The following is a 20214-nucleotide window of genomic DNA, read 5'->3' on the forward strand; positions in this document are numbered from 1 at the left end:
GTTGAAATTAATTATTTTTGAGACAGAATTTGGATTACTGATTTTTCTCACTTTTAATGTTACTTTGAATAATGACTAAACTAGCATGTACCTTAAGCTGTGTAAACAGCAAGACAATAGCTGTCTGAATTGTTCTACAACATGTAGTGTTGTATTTCTCATTTTGTACTACAAACAAAAGCACATAAATCCTGCTTTACAGGATTTGAAATTGAAAGTGTACTGGCAAAAGAAGAGCTATATGCCTCATTAAGCAAATTTACCAAAACTGAAGGATCCTCTTAGCTTACAAGTATGAATTATAGCAATATTATTAATAATGTTCAGTGACACAATACTAATGCCAAGCACATTGCAACTTTTTATCCCCATTTAGGGTTTGGGATAATGGAGCACAGAGATGAAAACTCTTGTCCAACAGTATATTATGAACCAGGGAGAGCTTTGGGTGTATACCCAGTCCTTTGACCTACTTGCTGGATGATGCTGCCTTCCTTGTACATCAGAACTTGAAAGTACACCACCAGAGAGCACTGTGCTATTTCTGCACAGTATTTCTTACCTTTCCCTGCATGTTTAAGGACTATTTTATTTAGTCATTTTTTCTATGCTCCAGTAGAACTGAAATGATTGTTGTGATTATACTGGAATTCCCAGACATTTTGGTATCGTTGCCCTGTGTGCACCAACAGCCCTTATTTGCCCTCACCGGGCTCACCTGGGACCTTTACCCCACTTTATGGCCGAGAAACCCAATTTAAGCTCAGTCCTGGGCCTGGGGTCCTTGTCTGAGCTATGTTGTAGGGGTGCTGGCCTGTACTCTTGTCTCCCGGGTGGACCTGAGACTTGCGCTGGAGCTAGCCTGTCTCCTAGATTGACGTTGGATCCACAGTGTGTTGTCAAGAGAAAAAGCGTTAACAGTCACAAACATTCCAGGTTTCAGGTTTCACAACTAGGTGGGCTTGAATGGAGGGATGGGAGCATCAAAGGTTGGTGGCACCAGGCTAATCTCAAAGACAATAAGAATATCAAGATAAAAGAATGTTAAAAGTCTATTTTCATATGTAAAATTGGGAGTGGCATGGTTTGCTTTGCTCAAGTTTCTTCTTTTGTTGTCCTTTTGTATAAAAGACCGGGCTTGTTTCTCAAAAGGCGTGCTAGCTTTGTGGAGTTGCCACCTAGCACCCTTTTCTGCACAGAATTGGAATTAAACAAATATCTCGATTGTGTGTGGGTTTTGTCTCTTTGCACACCGGGTAAAAGAACCCTGATTTTTGGGACAAGTGTAGCTTGTGTCCAGCCCTGTCTACTTTTGCTCCTGACCAGACTCCCTGGATGTCCCATGTGCCTGATTCATCCCCTCACCATGTCTGGGATGATTGATGGACCCTGTCACCAGCACTTGGCTCTGCCTGCCGTGCTCACATCTGATGGGCTTGTGTGCTGTTTGATGAGGGCACTGCCTGTGCTGGGCTTGCCTGGGGCTTGCACCTCCTCAGAGCAGCCAGCCCTCTTTGCACCTTGGCCTGTTGAACTGGCCCATGATCTGGAACACTTGCTACTGAAAACAGACCGTGACATCCAGGTACCCTGTCTTGTTTCTGCTGCTTTGGACATATTTACCATGAAAGCATCATCACTTTAAAAAAATCATGTAATTCTGTATTGCAAGAGTCTAAAATCCATGTTGGAAAAGAGGAGGCAATAAATGGCATATTTGGAGGGAAAATGCTTTGCTTGGTGTCATGTAGTTTTCTCTGAAATTTCCTCTGTGTTTCTGAACTTCTGGCATTGTCTTTGTAGCCTGGATTCTTGCAATATAGTTAGAATACTTTTTGAACTGGGAAAGAAATCCCTCCCCCTTAATTACAGTGCAATTGAAAAAGCTACATTGATTAAAAATGTTGGAAAACCCACAGCAACCTTATCTCCAGACAGAGATCAAATACAGAATAAACTAACAGTTTAGCAGAATGTGAGAATTTCCCATTTAAATGTCTTTCACCAGTGAAATTTGCATGTATTTATGTAGGCATTAAAAAAGGAAATCAATGCAGGAAATGTCTTTTCAACTGATTCATGGATCCATTTTATCCAAAAAAAACCAAAACCATTTTTCTGAGGATTTGTTTTCAACTCAAACTTCAAAAACTTTGTGGCAACATGTCAAAAAAGACAACCTTTTCCATTTTTGTTAAAATGTTCTTCGGAAGATCAAAGTACCACCTTAATGTTTTCGAGTTTAGTCACAGAACTGAGTTATGTATGGATACTCCTTAATCATTTAATAGGACATTTATTGTATGTTCTTTAGTCATTTCAGCAGAAAGGTTAGGAAACTACTCAATCACTACTTCTGCAGCTTATTATTAGCACAATTTTTAAGAGATTGCAGGGTAGCCCTGGCAGTACCCTTTTAAAGGTGTGTAATAAAGCCAACCTCATAACTATGAAAACAGAATAAAAATAAAATCTATGGTTGCAGGGATTTCTAGACAAGGTGTGAAACTTCCTAAATTAAAAGTGCTTCCGTGGAAAGTGCCCCTGTAAATAAGCTGTTTTAGCCCTGTTCGTAACAGGAAATGTTGATCTAAAGAAGGCACCAGGACAGAGAATTCCAAACCAGTCTCCATGCAGGCTGAGGTAGGGTATCATAGTGAAACAGGAGTCTTGTATGTTATGTGTCAGAGTGCAAATGTTCATGAAACAGGAGTTATTTCATGTAGAAAAATAAAGTTCTTCATTAGTTTTCAACATTATCTGCCTTTCTTCCTATATGTATGACATCAATAAAATTGTTACAAGAAATGGAATAGACTTTGATGCTGTGTATTTGGATAAGTAATGCACTGTGGTGGGTGTCAAATTATTTCTGTCGTAATTAAAGCTTTTTCTTTCTTACTCTGTAACTATGGGCAAGTCATCTATTCCTTTCTGACTTATTGCCTTCTTGGTCTCTCTGTGTGAAAAAAACCCACTGCTTAAGCTATTACCTATTTTATACTCTGGAGAATTGGGGAATCTTAGGTGACAGTGAAATACTTCTGTCTGTCCGTTACACAGACTGTTACACTTTATTTATTTAACATAAAGGCTGGCTTGCTGTTTTATCTCTGATGCTGTTGTGATTACCTGTTTCATTTCCTCTCGAAGTCGTCATTCTTCACCATCAGTTTTGCAGTGTATTTATCCAAGACACCTTGATGTATACCTATTTTATGACCATCCCCATCACTTCCTGATCTTTCTTCCCATGCTAACGGTCTAGTTGTGAGATTGAAACTTTTGTTATTGCTAATCCCTAAATGAATTCAGCAGTATTTTTTAAAGAGAAAACACAAAGGATTTTTTTCCTCTTGGTGTTTTATTACTTGTTAATATATGACAAAACAATTATGGAGCAGACAGGCAGCATTTAGCATTGCTAAACAGAAAAACGCTTCCTAGATTTGCTCTTTTATGCCCTGGTGAATAAAAAGCTCCTTTGCTTCAAACTATTTCTGGTATGGATTAACACCACAGTGAAGATAAGTTTAGTACCTGCGAGGAACTTGTCTGGGCTAAGGGCAAGAGAAAGGAAGGGCTGACAGAACTAGAGTTGCAATTTTCAGGTCCTTACTATCAACTTGCAAATAGAAAGGGCTGAGAAAAAAGGAAGGCCTTGGCAGTGGGGATTTACAGCTCTTCTGTTTCACCACTCCTTGGCACATTGACTTCAGTATGGTACTCAGAGGAGTCTCCTGAAGGCATCCAAGGTATTGGGGTTCTGTTGAAGGAGGGTCTGTTGCTGAAATTTTGATTATATATCAGGAGAGATTCTGGAAGCAAAGGGCAAATATCAAACTGAGGCACTTTGAAGGTCATCCGTTTGGCTGCTTTCTCATAACCCCCATAAGGCATGGCAGTCCTGGCATAGGGGAATACATGGAGTTAGCGAACAGAGCATAGGTAAACAGGACTTAGAAAATAAATAATCAAAGTTACAGAGATTGTAAATTTAACCACTGTTGCAGTTGACTGGCCAAAAAATCCTTCCCAAGAACATATATGTATCCTTTGCCTGTGAACTCAAAAAGATTTAAAAACACCCGCACACACACACTCCTGTGCACTTCCTTCACCCCTGTCACATCAATCTCCATCAAACCATACACCTTTGACACCTGTTGGTACCCTGTACATGTAGGAGGCAGAGGCTGTGATTGCAGAAATGAGTGGAATTTGGATTTGTACTGGGTACTGATGTCCTGAGGCTATGGAAGTGGGTGGCAAAGTTATATGGAGAGGTTAACAGAAAATTGTTGCCGCCATAGAAATATTTGTAAAATTTTCAGTTCTTATCAGAAACAGCAGGAAGATCCTGGTTCTTATCTGAAGTACTGTGAAGTATATGGCTTCTGATTCTAAATATTTTTCCTGAACTCTTGAACTTTAAATGGCTGTGGTAATAAACAGTGGCAAGCTAAATCTCCCTGGTCAAATGGGGTGAGAAAGAAAGGGAAATAGGATTAAATTCTTCTTATCCAGCTGCATAGGTTTTCTGCCTGTAAGGTGAATTAAAATCTCTAGCTCTTAATGTATCTTCTCTTTGTAGGCCTCCAAACGTTTCATCCACAGGAGACTATGCTAAGCAAAATGACATGCAATTAAAACTTATTTATGTTGCACAAGACAGGAGGGCTATGGCCAGGGTTACTGTGTTTTCTCATGCTAAATAAACTGAATTGAATATCCAAGAAGACTTACCGGTTAAAAGACTTGTAATGGGGGAAATCAGCTTTGGGACTATGTGACAGTAAGTCAATGGTGAAATGGCTTTTGTCCTCGGGGCTGATACCCATTGCTCGTTCCCAGGGAGAGATGTAAGTTTTAAATATAGTGATTTTTTTGCCTCCTGACTTTCCATCTGTAAATAGAGAAAGGTAAAAAACGCTCTAGTTAGATGACACTCTAAATACATTGCCTTTCTCTATTCTGCTATTGAAGTTGAGACACCAGCTTTGTTTCCAGATTCTGTAACTCCTAGATCAAGTCCAAGATTTTATGGTTAGATATCTCTTAAAACAGACTGTCATATGCCACTTCAGTCCTTATCCACAAAAGCAGGTGTACCACAGTCTTAAGAGCCACTCATCCAGGAATTTGCACTAGAGCATATATTTTCATTCTTCTCAAATAGAAACCTCTTACCCCAAGAACCCAAGAACCAATGTCCTTACCCCATCATCTCTTTCATTACCGCGGGGGAAGCTTTATACAATCAAAATGCTATCTAATTTCGTAACTTCTCGCTTCTCTGTCTACTTATAGCAGACATAACCCCTCCACATAAACCTCACCATCAGCTGCAACAAACAAAGCCCTGACTGTAAACTCCAGGACTTGTCTCAAACTTTGAATTTGGCTCTAACTGACCAAAAACCTCTAACTGTCATATTTCAGGGTCTTAGCAATCCACAGCCATCTTTATTAATGTCTTCCTTGTCTCAGTATTTTTATAAGTTGGCATTTTCTTTGTGGTTACATGAACAGACATTAATATTTTCCCTCTACTGAACCAGGATGTTAGAGGCTGGCTCAAACACCTCAGGATCACTAAAAGCAGTTTGAAAATATGATGAGGTATCTTTCTGGAAGTTAAAATCCTGTCAATGGTAGAGCTGCACTTTGCTGTTAAGTCAGATACTTGATTGCCAGAAATTTTAGGTTAGCTTCTGGCTGCTCCATTAAGGAGATGAACTTAGACAAGGGTTTGCATTCTGTTTGCCTCTTTTTTTTCTTTTTTCTTCCAGTTGTGTATAATACCACCTTGCTATTGAGAGCATTGGTTACAAATTGATGTGTAGCACACTTTTAAGATTCTCATCCTTCATAAACCTTAAAACTCCTGAGCAATTACTTGTACTTAGCTTGATTAGGGCAGACAGGAATAATAGGTTAATAGAGTTAAACATTCCGGTGCTTTCATGGTGCTACAGTTTGTGTAGAAAACACAAATCCTTATGGAATAAGTGGCAAAGAATGAACACTATTACTCTTATCTGAAACTTTCTTCTTTAGTACACCTTCCTTATTAGTCTTGCTTATTTTCTCATCTTACTTATTTTCTTCAAACCTTGCCAAATCCTGGGCTTTCCTGGTTTCAGAGAATTGCAGACATGTGCAAGAGTCTTATTTTCATTAAAAAAAATAAAACAAACTACCCCATTCTTTCTGTGTGGAGGACTTAAACTAAGTAATTTAGAAGTAAATTGATTGCTAGGATTGAAAAATAAAAGCAGTTGGGATCCAGCTCTGCAGTAAAAGCTATGGGATGATATTAATCCTCCTTCTCCCTGCACAGAGAAATAGGGTAACAATGGAGAAAAATCTCCTATAAGAAGACAGAGTCTACACAGATTCCTTCATCACAGGGATACCCAGAAATGTAAAAGCTGATTTTCATATAAGATGCACATTCTTCCAGAATGTAAATGAAAAACCTTGGATTTTACAAGTCACTCATTTGGTCACTTAAAACAGCGGTTCCTGGTTCCCAAGCAAATTTGCTTTTTGTTGTAAAATCCCATAGGGATTGTTAAAATAACAATTTCACCTGCTGATTCTCATATAAGGGTTTTGGTTCTAGAGGTTTCTGGCCAAACTTGAGTTTAGAGGATAAAATTAAGCAAAGACTAAATTAAATGAAAAACACTTTTACTTATAAAGATACTGCTTGAGTAGACCAGTAGTGATTACCAGATAACTTTTGGAAATATTACTGTTCTTTTCTGAAGATCATCCAAAAATGCTATTGTTTAGGTGAAAGCTTTGACTTGAAATCAGGGCTGATACACTTGAGACTGATGTGTCAGGTCAGACTTCTGAGCTAAAGAGCTGATACTACTGTCTCCAATAGTGGTCAGTGTGAAACCCTTGAAAGGAAAGGGTATGCCATACTGGCATACTGCTGTATCAACGTTAGGAGCTCAGTAGTTGTTTCCCATCATTTCTTTGGTCCAGCCAAGGAAGGTATTTCTGCTTCTTTCCTATGACTGAGCAACACAGAAGCATGCAAACAAAACTATCGAGCTAAAGGCAGTTCAACTTTTCTAGACTTTGCAATGGAACTTAATTTGGAAGAATTCAGGATTTAGTCAAATTAATTTACTTGTCCATAAGAGTAAGGTTGGCATGAGCTCTGATACCTTTAGCTGTTTCTTGTTCTTTCAGAGATACTTGCCTTTCTCAGTACCATCGCCTCCTTCTCCACCACTTCCAGCTGATTCCCCCGCACGCTCCCCTTTGCTGTCCCTGGGGTCTCCTTTGCTTCCAGGCCTAGGAGGACCAGTGGGATACTGCTGCTTACTGGAGCCATGCTGCCCAGCTGTCACTCCTCCTACCATCCGCCCGTGGGCATAGCCATGAGCATCTTCTCCGTAATGCCCTCCTGGTGGGATGAACTTCTGAAAGTGATCCTAGGGCAGGAGAAAAGAGAGTAGGAGTCCCTGTTACAGGACATGGTCCATTCGCATTTGCAGGCTTGGGTCCCAGAATGCGAACTCCAGAGTCTCCATGATCTGACTAGTTTTGTGTCTCAGTTACAAAACTGGTGGCAGAACTTTGTGTGAGTAATTTTCTATATTCAGTATAGGTGCAGTTGTAGAACACTAGCAAGGGCAATGGAAACACACCTTTTAATGGACATCTCATAGTCATTTTACAAGATCAGGGAGAGAAGAGTGGGATCTGTGTATTGTCCCTAACAGTGATCAGTATGAAATACAGGAAGAAAAGAAATACAGCTTTTGCCAGAGCAGTTAAAGGTCCAGACAGAGATACATGGCTAACCTGTGAGAAAGCAAGATGGACAAGAAATAGTGTTTTCATGTCGAAGAAGTGTTCTCATGACAAGATAGCCCAGCAAAGTCAGCTTAATTGCAGTGTGGGAGCTAAGTGTTATAGGGCACCAGAACAGCGTACCTGTGACAACATAAAAGCCTGGAAGGTGACTGCCTGTTTCCCATATTTGTGAAGGTCTGCATGGGGAGGGGTATTTACACGTTGAGAAAGACTGAAGAGATAGCAGACTGGGAAAAGATTAAAAACTTCCTGGAGACCACAAAAGGAAGATGACAAAAAGGAGAAGTTTTTTTTTACAGCAATATGTGCATTAACAAACCAGATCTAACCCTCAACAAGGCAAGAAAGCAAGCTGTATCCATCAGTAAAACCAAGCTGGTCTTATTTTCCAGGCCATCCATTCTCCCCAGTCCAGGCTAGAAGGTACAATCCCTGCGGAACATAGGGAAAGAAACAGTCTGTGCAGGGTTTATACAGCCTGTGATGCCAGCACAAGGTCCTATATTTGCACACAGCAATTTTGATGAATACTTGTGTGAAACAGAAACTAATATAATATGTTCTGAAAAATGTTCTGTGTATTGGTCATAATTGACCAATTGACCAATTGACTTCTATCAGATATAAAAAAGTATCTCTTGTGTATTACAGCCCACACAGCTGTATAATCCAAGTAACCTGGGTTATATATCACATATGGTCTTTCTTGTTGGACTAGGGGATTGGCTATAGATGCACAAAGATCTAACAAATACAGCTGAAGTGGATGAACCTGTGGTTCCTCATGGTGCAATTCTGCTTATATGAATCCATCTCAGGCAGTCAATGGCAGACAAGAGTGCCAACCTCAGGGCTGACTCTCAAATGGTTAAGGCTTTCTCAGAGCTCTTACACCAAATACAGTTTAGCAAAAAGAAGCTTTCCAGGCTGTAAACAGGCTTCCAAGGCCAGCTGTTCGGTCAGCTAAAAATAGATGAGAAGTGAAAACCCCACAAGGCTCAAGGCAGAATTCTCTAACCCTCCGCTCCCTGTGTCTCCAGCAACAGTGTCCAGGGTTTCACAGCAGGTCACCAGGCTGCAACCCAGGCAGGCAGCCAGCTGCAGGCTGAAGTGGCAGAGCTGGTGCCCCCAGGGCCTTTAGGGACTGTCTGTCTTTCTCCTAGCTGTAGGGAATTCCCTTTTTAGGAACAGAGGATATAATGCTCCCCTGAATGTCAGGAAGCACTGAGAGGGGAGAGGACTGTGAGCATTAATCTGTACGCAGGAGCTAGCAGGGCAATCTGTTCAGTTATGCGTGGGAGCTATGTAGCTGTAAAAAGGCAAACTGAAAAAAGGGTATTTTGAGGGCTTAAGGGTCAGAATGAGGTTATTCTCAAAATGTTAACATGTATGCAAGGTTAATGCTTCTACTTATTTGCTCAGTAATTTCAAAACAGGATTTGCATCTGTTTTCCTTCAGGTTTCACCCATGCTGTGTGCCCTTCCTGAGAATTAAATGCTTATTTCTCTTTTCTTCTAGTTACTTACACCCTCCTGAAAAAAAAAAAAAGAAAAAAAAAAAAAAGTCACAAAACATCAGCATAACATGAGCTACAGTAAAAACAGCTGGTTTGATTTTGTGCACAGCAGTATTTGATGTGACCAGGAAGGGGCATCATTGTCATCTGGTGTTATTTTAAATTGCAGTATTATCACTAAGCAGGAGCAAAGTTTCTTTGAAACACAAGGCCTGCCTCAGGAAAGCCATACCTAAATCTTATTTAGCTGTAAATGAAATTATTTTGATTGGTCTTAGGCTAGTTCATGATTCTTCATGGACCCACTGGGAAAACATTCTATGTTCAGCAGACATCTCCATTCAGATAGGAAAGATCCATTTTCCATGCAATACCCCAGTCTATTCACCTGATAGAATAAAAATATAATTTTGTTTAGTTTTGGCCAGCACGATAGATTGTCTTAGCTCAAATTAACAGAAGGCAAAGGCAAATTCATCTTTTTGAAATGTTGAATCTCAGTGGATTGCAATGAGCTCATTCCTAGAGAGTGGAGCTCAGGAACGGCAGCCTCAAGCAGGAGTCTTGACATAGTCAAAGCTGGGTAGCTCCAGACAGCTTTGTCTCCAGTACTCTGGTGAGGTTGTTTGGAGTGAAATACAGCTTACACTTGAGAGGAATGCATGTCTTGGGCCATTGCTAACAGCATGTGGAACTTTTACATATATGCATATTCACATCACAAAATCAGCTTCTCAGTTAGGGTTGATTGACCTTGCGGGGGAAGTCCCAGGAGAGAAGCCCAGGAGTGTCAACTGAGAAGGCTGGTAACCTTCTCATGTTGGCTCTGGGGCCAGATCACACAGTTCCTCTGTGGCAGGGTCTGCCCTGTCTATGCATTGCTGAAGGTAGTGGATGTTAGCAGTCCCGGGGTGTCCCTAAATTCACTCTAACAAGAGAACAATTGTGGCAAGTTCATATGATGTATAGTCCCCTGGGTTGGCTAAACAAATTGTGCTTATGTCTTTGAAGTCCTCAGTGGCTGGCAAGAGACTGCTCCTGCAGGCTGAGTGCCTAGATGGATGAATTGTGAGTTCTCTAGAGCTACTGCATGTGGCTTATGAAAAATAGATAATGAAAGATGATCCAGCTAATGGAGCTGAGATCTCTAAGTATCTCAAGGGCCTGACATCACTGCAGGCAGTCCCCAGGAGGAGACACTGTGTGCTCCCAGTCAGCTCCTTGCTGTGCCCTAAAGAAAATGATTGAGGCCACCAAATGTGTTTCTATTTCCACCTCACTGATAAAGAGCTTCCCAAAGGTTTGATGCCTATGTGGTTACTAACACTTCTGAAGTTACTGTGACTGTGTCCTCTCACAGGACTGTGTCCTACTCCTTAATGGTGAGATGGGAGATTTAAAATTCAGACACTTCGAGAGTCTCATAGACTGCCTGCTGTTTTTATCAAAGTGTGTGCCTCGGTCCTTAATTTGGAGTGGCATAGCCTTAAACCTATGATTCACTTTAAAAAAAAAAGGATGAAAATAAAAAGTAACCTCAGCTGTTAAAGTATCTTAAGCTATTTTTTTTAACACATGCTCCCCCAAGAGGCATGGCAGGTTGAGCTCCTGGTTTTCTGTTTCCAGGTCTACTTCTGACTTGCTGTTTAATCTTAGGCAAATTATTTTTCACCTCTATGCCTGAATTTACCCATCTAAATAATGGGAATTTTTATCTAATACTTCCCAAAATTATTTATATCTTATTTGTATATTTTATATCATCCTTGCCACATTTTCTTTGTGGATAAAAGAAATTGAGTTTCAGAAGTCCAGTGCAAAGTTTTCTCACAGTGCTCCAATGAACTGCTGTGGAAAATAAAAGTCTCTTCCTCTCTGTCATTTTGCTGTTTCCACACGAGTCACTTCTTGAGTAAGAAGGCATCAGACTTCATGTTCACTCTTATACAGCTTTGGATCTATTTGGGACCTCTAGGTCCACCAATCCAACTCCAGCACAGCAAGGCTCATTTTGTTTGAAAAGTTACATCTCAGCTGGCTTGCTCCACTTAAGTCATAACCTGAGAGTCTCATATCTCAGCTTGCGGTTATACTTTCATGTTTGTTCAAGAGGTTTAATACTCCCTGCAGAACAGTGACTTGCTAGAAAGAATGCTTTTCCTAACATTTTCCCTTTAACCCTACCTCCAGTGATCCTGATTGGCATTCTTCTAAGTACATGAAGGGGCAAACAGAGCCATCAGTGCACACTTGTGCATTAAACCAAGCGTGGTAACATCTCTGTTCCTCTGTCCTTATGCTTTCCTTCACACACTGCATCATGGCTGGCTATTTAACATGTAAGGTCTCTGAGGCAGGTTGGTTGTGTGCTTGTGTCTGCTGTGAAGCACCACGTTTGGTGTTGTACCATAACTGCTCCCATTTTCTTCTTGACACCTCTGTTTACTCCTCCGAGTTCTTGTTCAGCTTGCCATTATCCAGAAGATCAGTAATCCAATTCTTTAACCTTTTTTCACTTGCTATGTTTTGTTTAACAATTTATGTCTTGGCTTATCTGAAGAGACCTCTTGACCTGAAGTCCAGCAGAAATCACTTGCTAACACAGGTTCACCTTGTTTTCATACAGGCATTGCCAAGGTATGGAAACTGCATTTATTTTACCTTGTGGGCAAGTATGAGAAAAGTATCAAGGTGTGGGTTTTTTTGTGGGTCTGGGTTTTTTTGATATCCTGCTGGTGATAATGGTCTACTCAGATATTAGTTATTCCACCTTCCTAACGGTTTTAATTTAAGATCTGGTAGGTGAAGCAGAAAGAAGGGGGAAAAAAAAGAGGCAAATCAAGTCTTTCTATAAACTGTCTCCTGCACATAACCCAAATCAGGCCACAGGATTTGACTAGCAGAAAGCCTGTTTTTAAGGATCCTCACTGGAACGAAAACAGCATACAGCAACACCCAAAAAGCATAATTATGGGGTTTTTTTTCAGAGCCCACTTGATGATAGCAAGAAGGTCTTACACAGAGGTTCCCGAAGTGGAGGTGGGACCTTGAGAGGAATTAGGGCAATAATGAGTGGGGCTGTAAGGCTAAGAAACATAGTTTCACATGATCTTGATGTGAGTGAGGCCAAACAAATTTAGCATCACGAAGTGGAGAAAAGGTCTGTGAACTGCTGATCTATTAATTGCTGAACAGTGAAGTGAGGTTTATGAGACCCAGAGATAAGACTGAGTCCCTTTCCATGATTTTGGGTTATATGTTAATCTACCCCATGGTTCAGTTTCACCACAAAAAATAAATGTAGTAATTTCCTTCATGCTATAGTTGGTCAGATGCTACAGTAATAGAGCACATAGCAAAACAGGATTTCCTCATGGTCTTTAGTCAGTAGTAAATTGCATCTTGCAGCTCTACAGTGAGGTTGATAATATCCTCTGAGATATGGAGAGAACCATAGTTCCAGGGTGGCACAGCCCGGGGTGAGGAGAAGAAATCCTTCTTCTGATTTACTAGACAGGGCTCAGCAGAGTCCAGCTTCTCCAGCACAGCACCAAACAAGGAAGATGTCACATGAACTCTCCCTGTTTGGCAGGATATCAGTGTGATAAAAGCATCAAACTCAGCCCTCCCTACTACTGTATATTTGCAAGAGAAGAGGGTCACAGTATTGAAAACAGCTCTAGAGTGGGTAGTCAATTTCATTTTGCTCGTGTTGGGAATGGTCAGACTTTTTGCTGTGTGTTTGTCTACTTTTTGCCTTTAACTGGATGGGTGGAGCCGCAGCAGTGATAGAGTGGCAGGTTTTCAGTTTTGCATGGAGCTGTCTGATGTTCATGCACACACAGTATGTATGTTTTCTCTGCTAAAAGTAAGGAGACTGATCTGATTGTCCAGTGTGGTTGGTTGGCTGGAGATGGAGGAGGAGAGAAGCAGGAGGGTAGATAGATGACATGTGACTGCTGAGATGATCTCCCTTGTGTGGAAGGTTTATGGCTACAGCACAGGCTATTCTGGGACCCCTTATATGGTTTGGATTTATTTTTAATAACCTTTCTCTTTGTGTGTTTTTATATTGCATTACCTTACTGTTAAAATTTTTTGGAGGGGAAAGAAACAATCTGTACTCCATTCCAGACCTTTCTTGCCCTGCTTTGCTAAGTGTGCCGTGAGAATATTCTAGGACAGTTAAGAAATCTATGACATAAAAGTGGAAAACATACCCCCAGCTTTAAGTCCCTTCACTGTCCCACAGCCTTAAAGGCACGACGACTTCTTTGGAATGGGGAGCAAAGGACATAAAAATTAACTGGGAGGGGAAGTAACTGGAAATAGCAGTAGGAATTCTTTACTCTGACATTATCTTCCTCCCACAGTTCCCTTTTGTTTAACCCTTCTTTCCTGCATCCGCCTTTGAGCAGAGCCAGGAGCAAGAAAGGAAAAGAACAGAAAGCTAATCGAACACTGCAATCAAAAGGGCTTGTTGATGAAAGTTCTTTGCTGCTAAGGTCAGGCGTTGTCCTGATGGTTTGGAAGATAGCAGCGAGGCCACAGATCTGTTGCCTTTACCTGCCCAAGAGCAACCAGCTCTCCGAGAGGATGGCTCAGTTGCTGCAATCGCTCAGCTTTTCTTCTCACTGCTCTGACTGCCAGCAAAGGTGTTAACTCATGCTGGCGGTGGTGATGAGAATGGTTATCCACGGAGGCAGTGGATGCAGCCTGGCAGAGTCCTTGCACACAGAATGCACAGGGCAGCCAGCAAATGGCAGCAATTATGTTTGTGATCCTGCTAAGCGGACCCTGAGCGAGGGCTTTAGAGCAAACCAAAGTCTTCCTGCACTGACCAGTGGAGATTTGTTACCTGTATCGTGGATGTGGAGAAAAGATAGCCCTGAAAGTGATTTATGGAGGATTTTAAAGCAGAGTACCAGCTGCTGTTTGGAGACTATGCCATTGTTCTCATATAGCAAAGCCATAAAGAAAATCCTAGGCTTGTTAGGGTCTTGTCTAACCCCCAAATACATTTGTCCACAGCACAGTAGCTTACAGTCTTGCTCAAAAGAGCTTGGGAGCAGGGGTATTCTTACAGAATAGAGGGAGAGATTCACTACAGGAAGGATATGCAGTGAAAGTCAGGCACAGATGAATAAACAAAGCAGGAAAAGCAGCTAACAGAAACGAGGCGATTGTCATCAGCCTTTGTAATGTCAGTCTTGAAGGGACTCTGTGTATGTCCAGTTTTGGGTCAGTTTGTCACAACTCATTTGCTTTGTATTTCTCTGACTGGACACCCTTGACTCCCTCAAATTTCTGAAAGTTTTGACTTCAGCCTTTTTATTCTCTCACCTTATTATTCTCTCACTCCTCCTCACTGCAGCAGATTCTGACATGAACTTGGCCCTCATATGTTCTAGGAGCTCTGAGATTGCTGAGCATTTATAAAACCAGCTTGCATTTCTCTAGGATTTTCTTCTGAAGAGTCTAAAGTTCAACACACCATTCATTCTCAAATCCTTTCTAGGAGATAGCTCACTGAAGAGATGAGCTACCTAAAGCACAAAAAAAGATGAGGAAACTGCCCAAAGTCTAACAACACTGGATTTGTGTGCTGTACCTCTGGTCTGTCATCCCTAACCTGTGATCCGACCTATTGTAGTAATTTTAATGACTTTTTTTTTGCCTGCAACTTACCACATCCTGCTTCCCAAATTGTCATTTTTAGAAGTGAACTGCAAAGACTTACTTATTGCTGCTTTTGAAAACATCACAGGGCTAAAAAATAGTGTGTTTTTGTTCGGCAGAACATTTTCTTTAGCTTGACTTTTATTATTTTCCTTGAGTTTCCTTGGGCTGGAAAACAGATGCCATAAAGGAATAAAATGACACCAAATAAATTTTAAAGATCATCAGAAGATGAGATGCTACATCCAAATGCATAGGAACCTGAAACATTTTCTGTTTGTTTTATGAACTGCTGACAATCATGTGAAAGGAGAGTTTCATTTGTCAAAGTTTAAGTATCTTCAGAAGACTTTACATCATCAACTAACTGTAGAGAGAAGTCAAAAGATTAAATAACAGCACCAACTCATGGGAAAGGGAAAAAAAAAAAGATATCTGAATTTACGCACCATATCTGATAGGAAAATATTTTAGAAGAAAACAAACATAGAGTCTAGGAAATAAACTGAAGATACTGCAGTGTCAGGTTAGAGGTTTCTGTCCGAATTTTCATGTATGGAGACATGAGCAGAGAACTCTGCCCAGCAGGAAGTATAAAAATGTATCCTAGGCTAAAAATAGAACCGCACCTACTGGAGCTGAAGTCAGACCTGGGTGGATCATTTCCATCTTGCAAAGGAGAAATGAAATGAGTACAAAACCAATTAGTCCTGCCCTGTGCAGCTCTGAACACCTGCCAAACATTCAGTCCTCCCTCATCACTCAGTACTGAATTTTCTCGTGCTTCTGCATGCGTGATACCAAGTATTTGCCAAAGGAAACTAATGCTGCTGCCAAAAGGAAATAAAACTTGTGAGTTTATATAATTTTTGCTTTTTGCTGCATTTCTTTGCTAGTAGATATCCCCCTGCCCCAGCCCATGCACATACAGACAGAGGAGAGCTTGGGCACACTCCATTCCTGCTTCCCCTGAGTGTATGGAGCAGCTTTTTAGTTTTAATCTCCAACCTACCACAGAATTGTCAGTGAAGGCATCAGGGTTATTCTCATAAATGAACTTCTCCACCCGTAGCTGACGTAATTTGAACATCTTGGATCCTTTGTTAGTGAGGAGGGAAAGCTCTTCTAGCATCACATCTCTGGGGATGCTGATCTTCTTCCCCAAGTTCAGCTTGGACACCTCTTGTGGCATGACTACAAAACATGAAATGGGACATTTTAGAAGTACACTGGTCCAAGTCTCTTGTCCATTGCTTCCCAGTATCAGTAGTGACTTCAAAGCAGCCAAATTAACTTCTAAATTAAGTAGTAGGAAATAACCTATGCATGGAAATTTTACATTGATGACACTTTGGATATAGATGGGTGGAATTTACTCTGGATTGCAATCAAGGCAAATCTGCACAGAGGAGTTGCATAAGGGTGGAGCTAGATGCATGTTTCCCACATCTGAAGCAGCTCAGTCACTGCAGCAGGATTCTGTAGTACTGTCTCAAAATGCACCACTGCCTTCTCTGATTACTGCCCTACACTTGCCTCCACTCCTCTGGAATTAGGTGAGTGGCAGTCAGTTCTTCGGATTGGGCTGACATATAATAAAGGCAACTCTCATGTACTTGTTTTTAAACATTATCTTGAAAACATGGCAAGATTCAATGTTATTGTATCTTTTTGTTTGTTTGTTCTAAGGAGGATTTTTAAAGGTAAAAGAAGTTGAAGTCCTCTTCAAGTCTAAATATGCCGGTTACTTGATAAATCCTTTTCCATTTAATTTGGTACAACCAATTCACCATCAAAGCAATGGATTCAAACATTTTCAATATGTAAAAATCTTGCAGAAATGCAGTTAAAGCTTTTAATTCAGAAACAAGCAACTTTTCCTAGGCTTTCTGTTTTCTGTATTGAGCAAGACCACTCATCCACCTCTGTATCTCATTTACAACAGAGAATGAATCTCCATACTTAAACTGATATAAAATTGGTATATGCCCATTAATTTTATTAGACATTCTCTGAAGAAATTATTGTTTTATTTTATCAAGCCAATTTTATATAGCACTATTTTATAGCAGAGCAGAAAATGCTCTTCAACTGAAAATTGGATTTTTACTTACTTGTTTACTTGATTAAAGGATTAGGGACAAAGAGAAAAATATATAACTGCACCCTAGCAATGAAGTTTCTACAGCTCTTTTTGGGGCCTGAAGAAAGGGGCAGCACTGAATTGTTTCTTTTCAAAACTTCTAAAAACCTTCCCCGTGCTGTCAAAAGTGAAGTAAAGATAAGGATATCACAGTTAATTAAAAGTCACCCTACACAATACACGGGTATTCTGTAGAAAGAAATGTGTCCCAAGTTAGATTCTTCCTGCTGCATTACCCCCTCTAAGAGACTTTGACTTTTTTAGCTAATGAGTGCTGGAGTCAAAGTAATACTCTCACTTAGATGAAAAACAAGTTATAACAAAAGTTATAATAGAGAGAACAACATAGAATATAACTAGGCACTGCAATATCAATACACTTAAAAGGTCATGTTCTCTTTCCATTCACACTGATGTACATCCAAATTAACGCTGCAGGAGAATATGGGTTTGCAAAGTGTAATTCAGGTCAACATTTGACCTAAGCATGTGTGCAATGCTTTTGAACAGTAAATTAGAAAATGTAATGTGGTTGAAGGCTGAGCTTTAGTAATATTTGTGGCTTTGCCTCCTGGTATGTTCACTGCACATTTTGCTCTGGGAGTTCAGTCAGACAGGGTGTGAAATTTTAAAGGCTGAAATTCAGATTGAAATCCAAACAATTCTCATGTGTGCAGTTTTGCATAGCTTACCTTCGTGTGTCAGCTTCCCAATGAGTTTAGTGGACTTTTTCCTTTTCACAGGAGCAGGAGTCCCTGCAAGGGGCATTCCTACAAAGGGTTCTCTGCTTTGCTCTAAACACACAGGGAAATGGAGAATGAAACAGTGGAAAGGTATTTCTTGCCTCTCTTTTAGTTGCCATCTACAGTTAAAGAGATACACAGCCTTCATTTCACACACAGCTTCTTTTCTATCCCTTCCATATGAAGGAGCTAGTGAATGGTATAATCCCACACAGAATCTCATCAGCAGGCCATTGTGGTGTTCTCTGAAGACTTAGCATTATGACACAAGGTATGGCAGCAGATCACGGCAGAAGCATTGCCAAGGTGCCACATAGCATTGTCATCCGAACCAGGCATTTTAATTGCAACATGGCAGTCTCCCAGCACCCACGTGTGCCACAGTGGTACTCTGTTATCATCTTGTGCTGCAGTAACAGGATGTCAATTTGAAAATTTGCTCTATCATACTGTATTATAATACCATGCATTTATCATTAGATGGTAACACATATTTTTGTATAAAGATTTTAGGTCTGTCCGTGAGTTATTTGTGAGCATTTTGAATAATGTGCAAGTTTGGTTTGGATAAATAGTCCTATTAGAATTAGAATAGGTATTCAGACAACCACTAGTTCTGGAAAAAAAAAAAAAACAAAACAAAAAAAACCAAATAAACCCTAAGTAATTCTGTGGTTTATGACTGCTACTGTTTTGTTACAGAAGGGCTGGAGGAAGAAGGCACAGACAAACTTGTTAAAGGAAAAGTTGTTCACCCAATTTATTTGAAGTCACTTGCACCTGTATCTTATGTATTGATCTTATCATTTTGGAGTGGGGAGGAGGGGAAGAGGGAGATTTCTTCTAGTACAGTGTTCCGCATCTCTGTCCCCAGATAGCATGAGAGGTTGGTACTACAAAGTCAGGGAAAATTAGGAGAAATCTCAGCATTTCCACTTCAGGGAGCTTCTCAAAGTCCTTCTTGGGGATTATCACACATAAGTAAGGCAAATGTCTTGCCTTCACTTCAACACTGCCCATGTCTGAACAACAGCATATAGGGCAACAGATCCTCACCTAATACAATACAAAGAAAAATGAGCAAAGACCCATTGGCTTCAGCAGTAGCAATAACTAACCATCTCTGTCCTTGTGCTTTTTTGCACATTGGACAGTTTTAAGACTCAGCTTGACAGGGTGCTGGGCCATATAATTTAAACTATATTTTTACCTTGAAAGGTTGGACTAGGTGATCCTTGAGGTCCCTTCCAACTTAGTATTCTATGATTCTATAAAAATTTCAGAACTGAAGGCATTGAACTATGAGTTGTATTTTAAAACTAGCAAGCAAACAGTCATCTCTAGGAGTTTGTACACTGCCCTTGTTGTGATCAAGACATTTTTATCTCCTATATATTTTGCAGTTTTGTTCTACCATTGCTCCTTTTGCAACGTGATTTTCATGTGATGAGGTGATGATAGCTGCTAAAAGAAGCTCAGCCTCAGCAAACCAGCTCCAATCACATTGGCAGATACTGTCTTTGATTAGTTTTTCTTTCAGATTTACAAGCTTTTCTTTTTACTGAGATGCTGCCTGTATAGTTCACATCATAAAAGAGCCCATCCTGGTGTATTCCCAAAGCAAGCGTGAGCAGGTGCAGCCATAAAGCATGCGCTGCACATTCTTCTCAAGCAGCCGGACATCTGCTTGGCTATATAAAAGAAGCAGGCCCTTCTTGACAGGAAAGGGGCAATGCTGCCAGGAGGCAGGGGGGATGGGAGGTTATAGCCTGTCTGATGGGTTGTAAAACTGGCAAAACAGAGAGAAATCATCTGTATGTCCCAAACCTGGACTCCCTGGGCCAAGGCAGAAAGGGCTGGCCCTGGTGGGGAACCATGCTCCTCTAGCACACCCATTCCCAAGGAGCAGTGAGGGCAAGTCTGTCTCATTCTGCTGTCCTCCTTTACTAATCCAGCAGGACTGGGGAGTGGAAAACCTGCTACATGCAATTGGTCTAGCATAAGGAAAGGAGCAGCAGTCTTTCACTATGCACAGCACCCAGCACTACACTGGGACTACTGCTCTTTGAGCCACCACACTGTGGTGAGGCTGCTGGAGCCTCAGTCCCCATTCTCCCTCCTATCCCATACATAAAGCCAGGGCCACAATTATCCTTTTTTTCCCCTGAGCTCTACCCCTTAGTTCAATTCCTCTGTCTTTTTCTGCATCGGTCTTTGCAGCAGTCATTTCCCTGGTTTTGCTGCAAACCAAACTAGTCTTTACCCTCTCCAGCACCTGCTTTAAACTATT

General features: G+C 40.8%; 1 protein-coding gene across 1 annotated transcript; it reads right to left on the reverse strand.

Moving 5' to 3' along the window:
- Positions 1-3675: 3675 nt before the first annotated feature.
- On the reverse strand, positions 3676-17949 carry MYOZ1 (myozenin 1). Its single transcript, XM_009955183.2, has 5 exons — positions 17874-17949; positions 16051-16232; positions 7223-7457; positions 4747-4906; positions 3676-3907 (listed from the first exon to the last, which is right to left on the reverse strand). Exons 1-5 carry the CDS (start codon positions 17947-17949, stop codon positions 3676-3678), a joined length of 885 nt encoding a protein of 294 aa, XP_009953485.1.
- Between the last annotated feature and the right edge of the window lie 2265 nt (positions 17950-20214).

The sequence above is a fragment of the Leptosomus discolor genome, chromosome 6 (genome assembly GCF_034619465.1).
Source record: "Leptosomus discolor isolate bLepDis1 chromosome 6, bLepDis1.hap2, whole genome shotgun sequence".
NCBI classification, from domain to species: domain Eukaryota; kingdom Metazoa; phylum Chordata; class Aves; order Leptosomiformes; family Leptosomidae; genus Leptosomus; species Leptosomus discolor.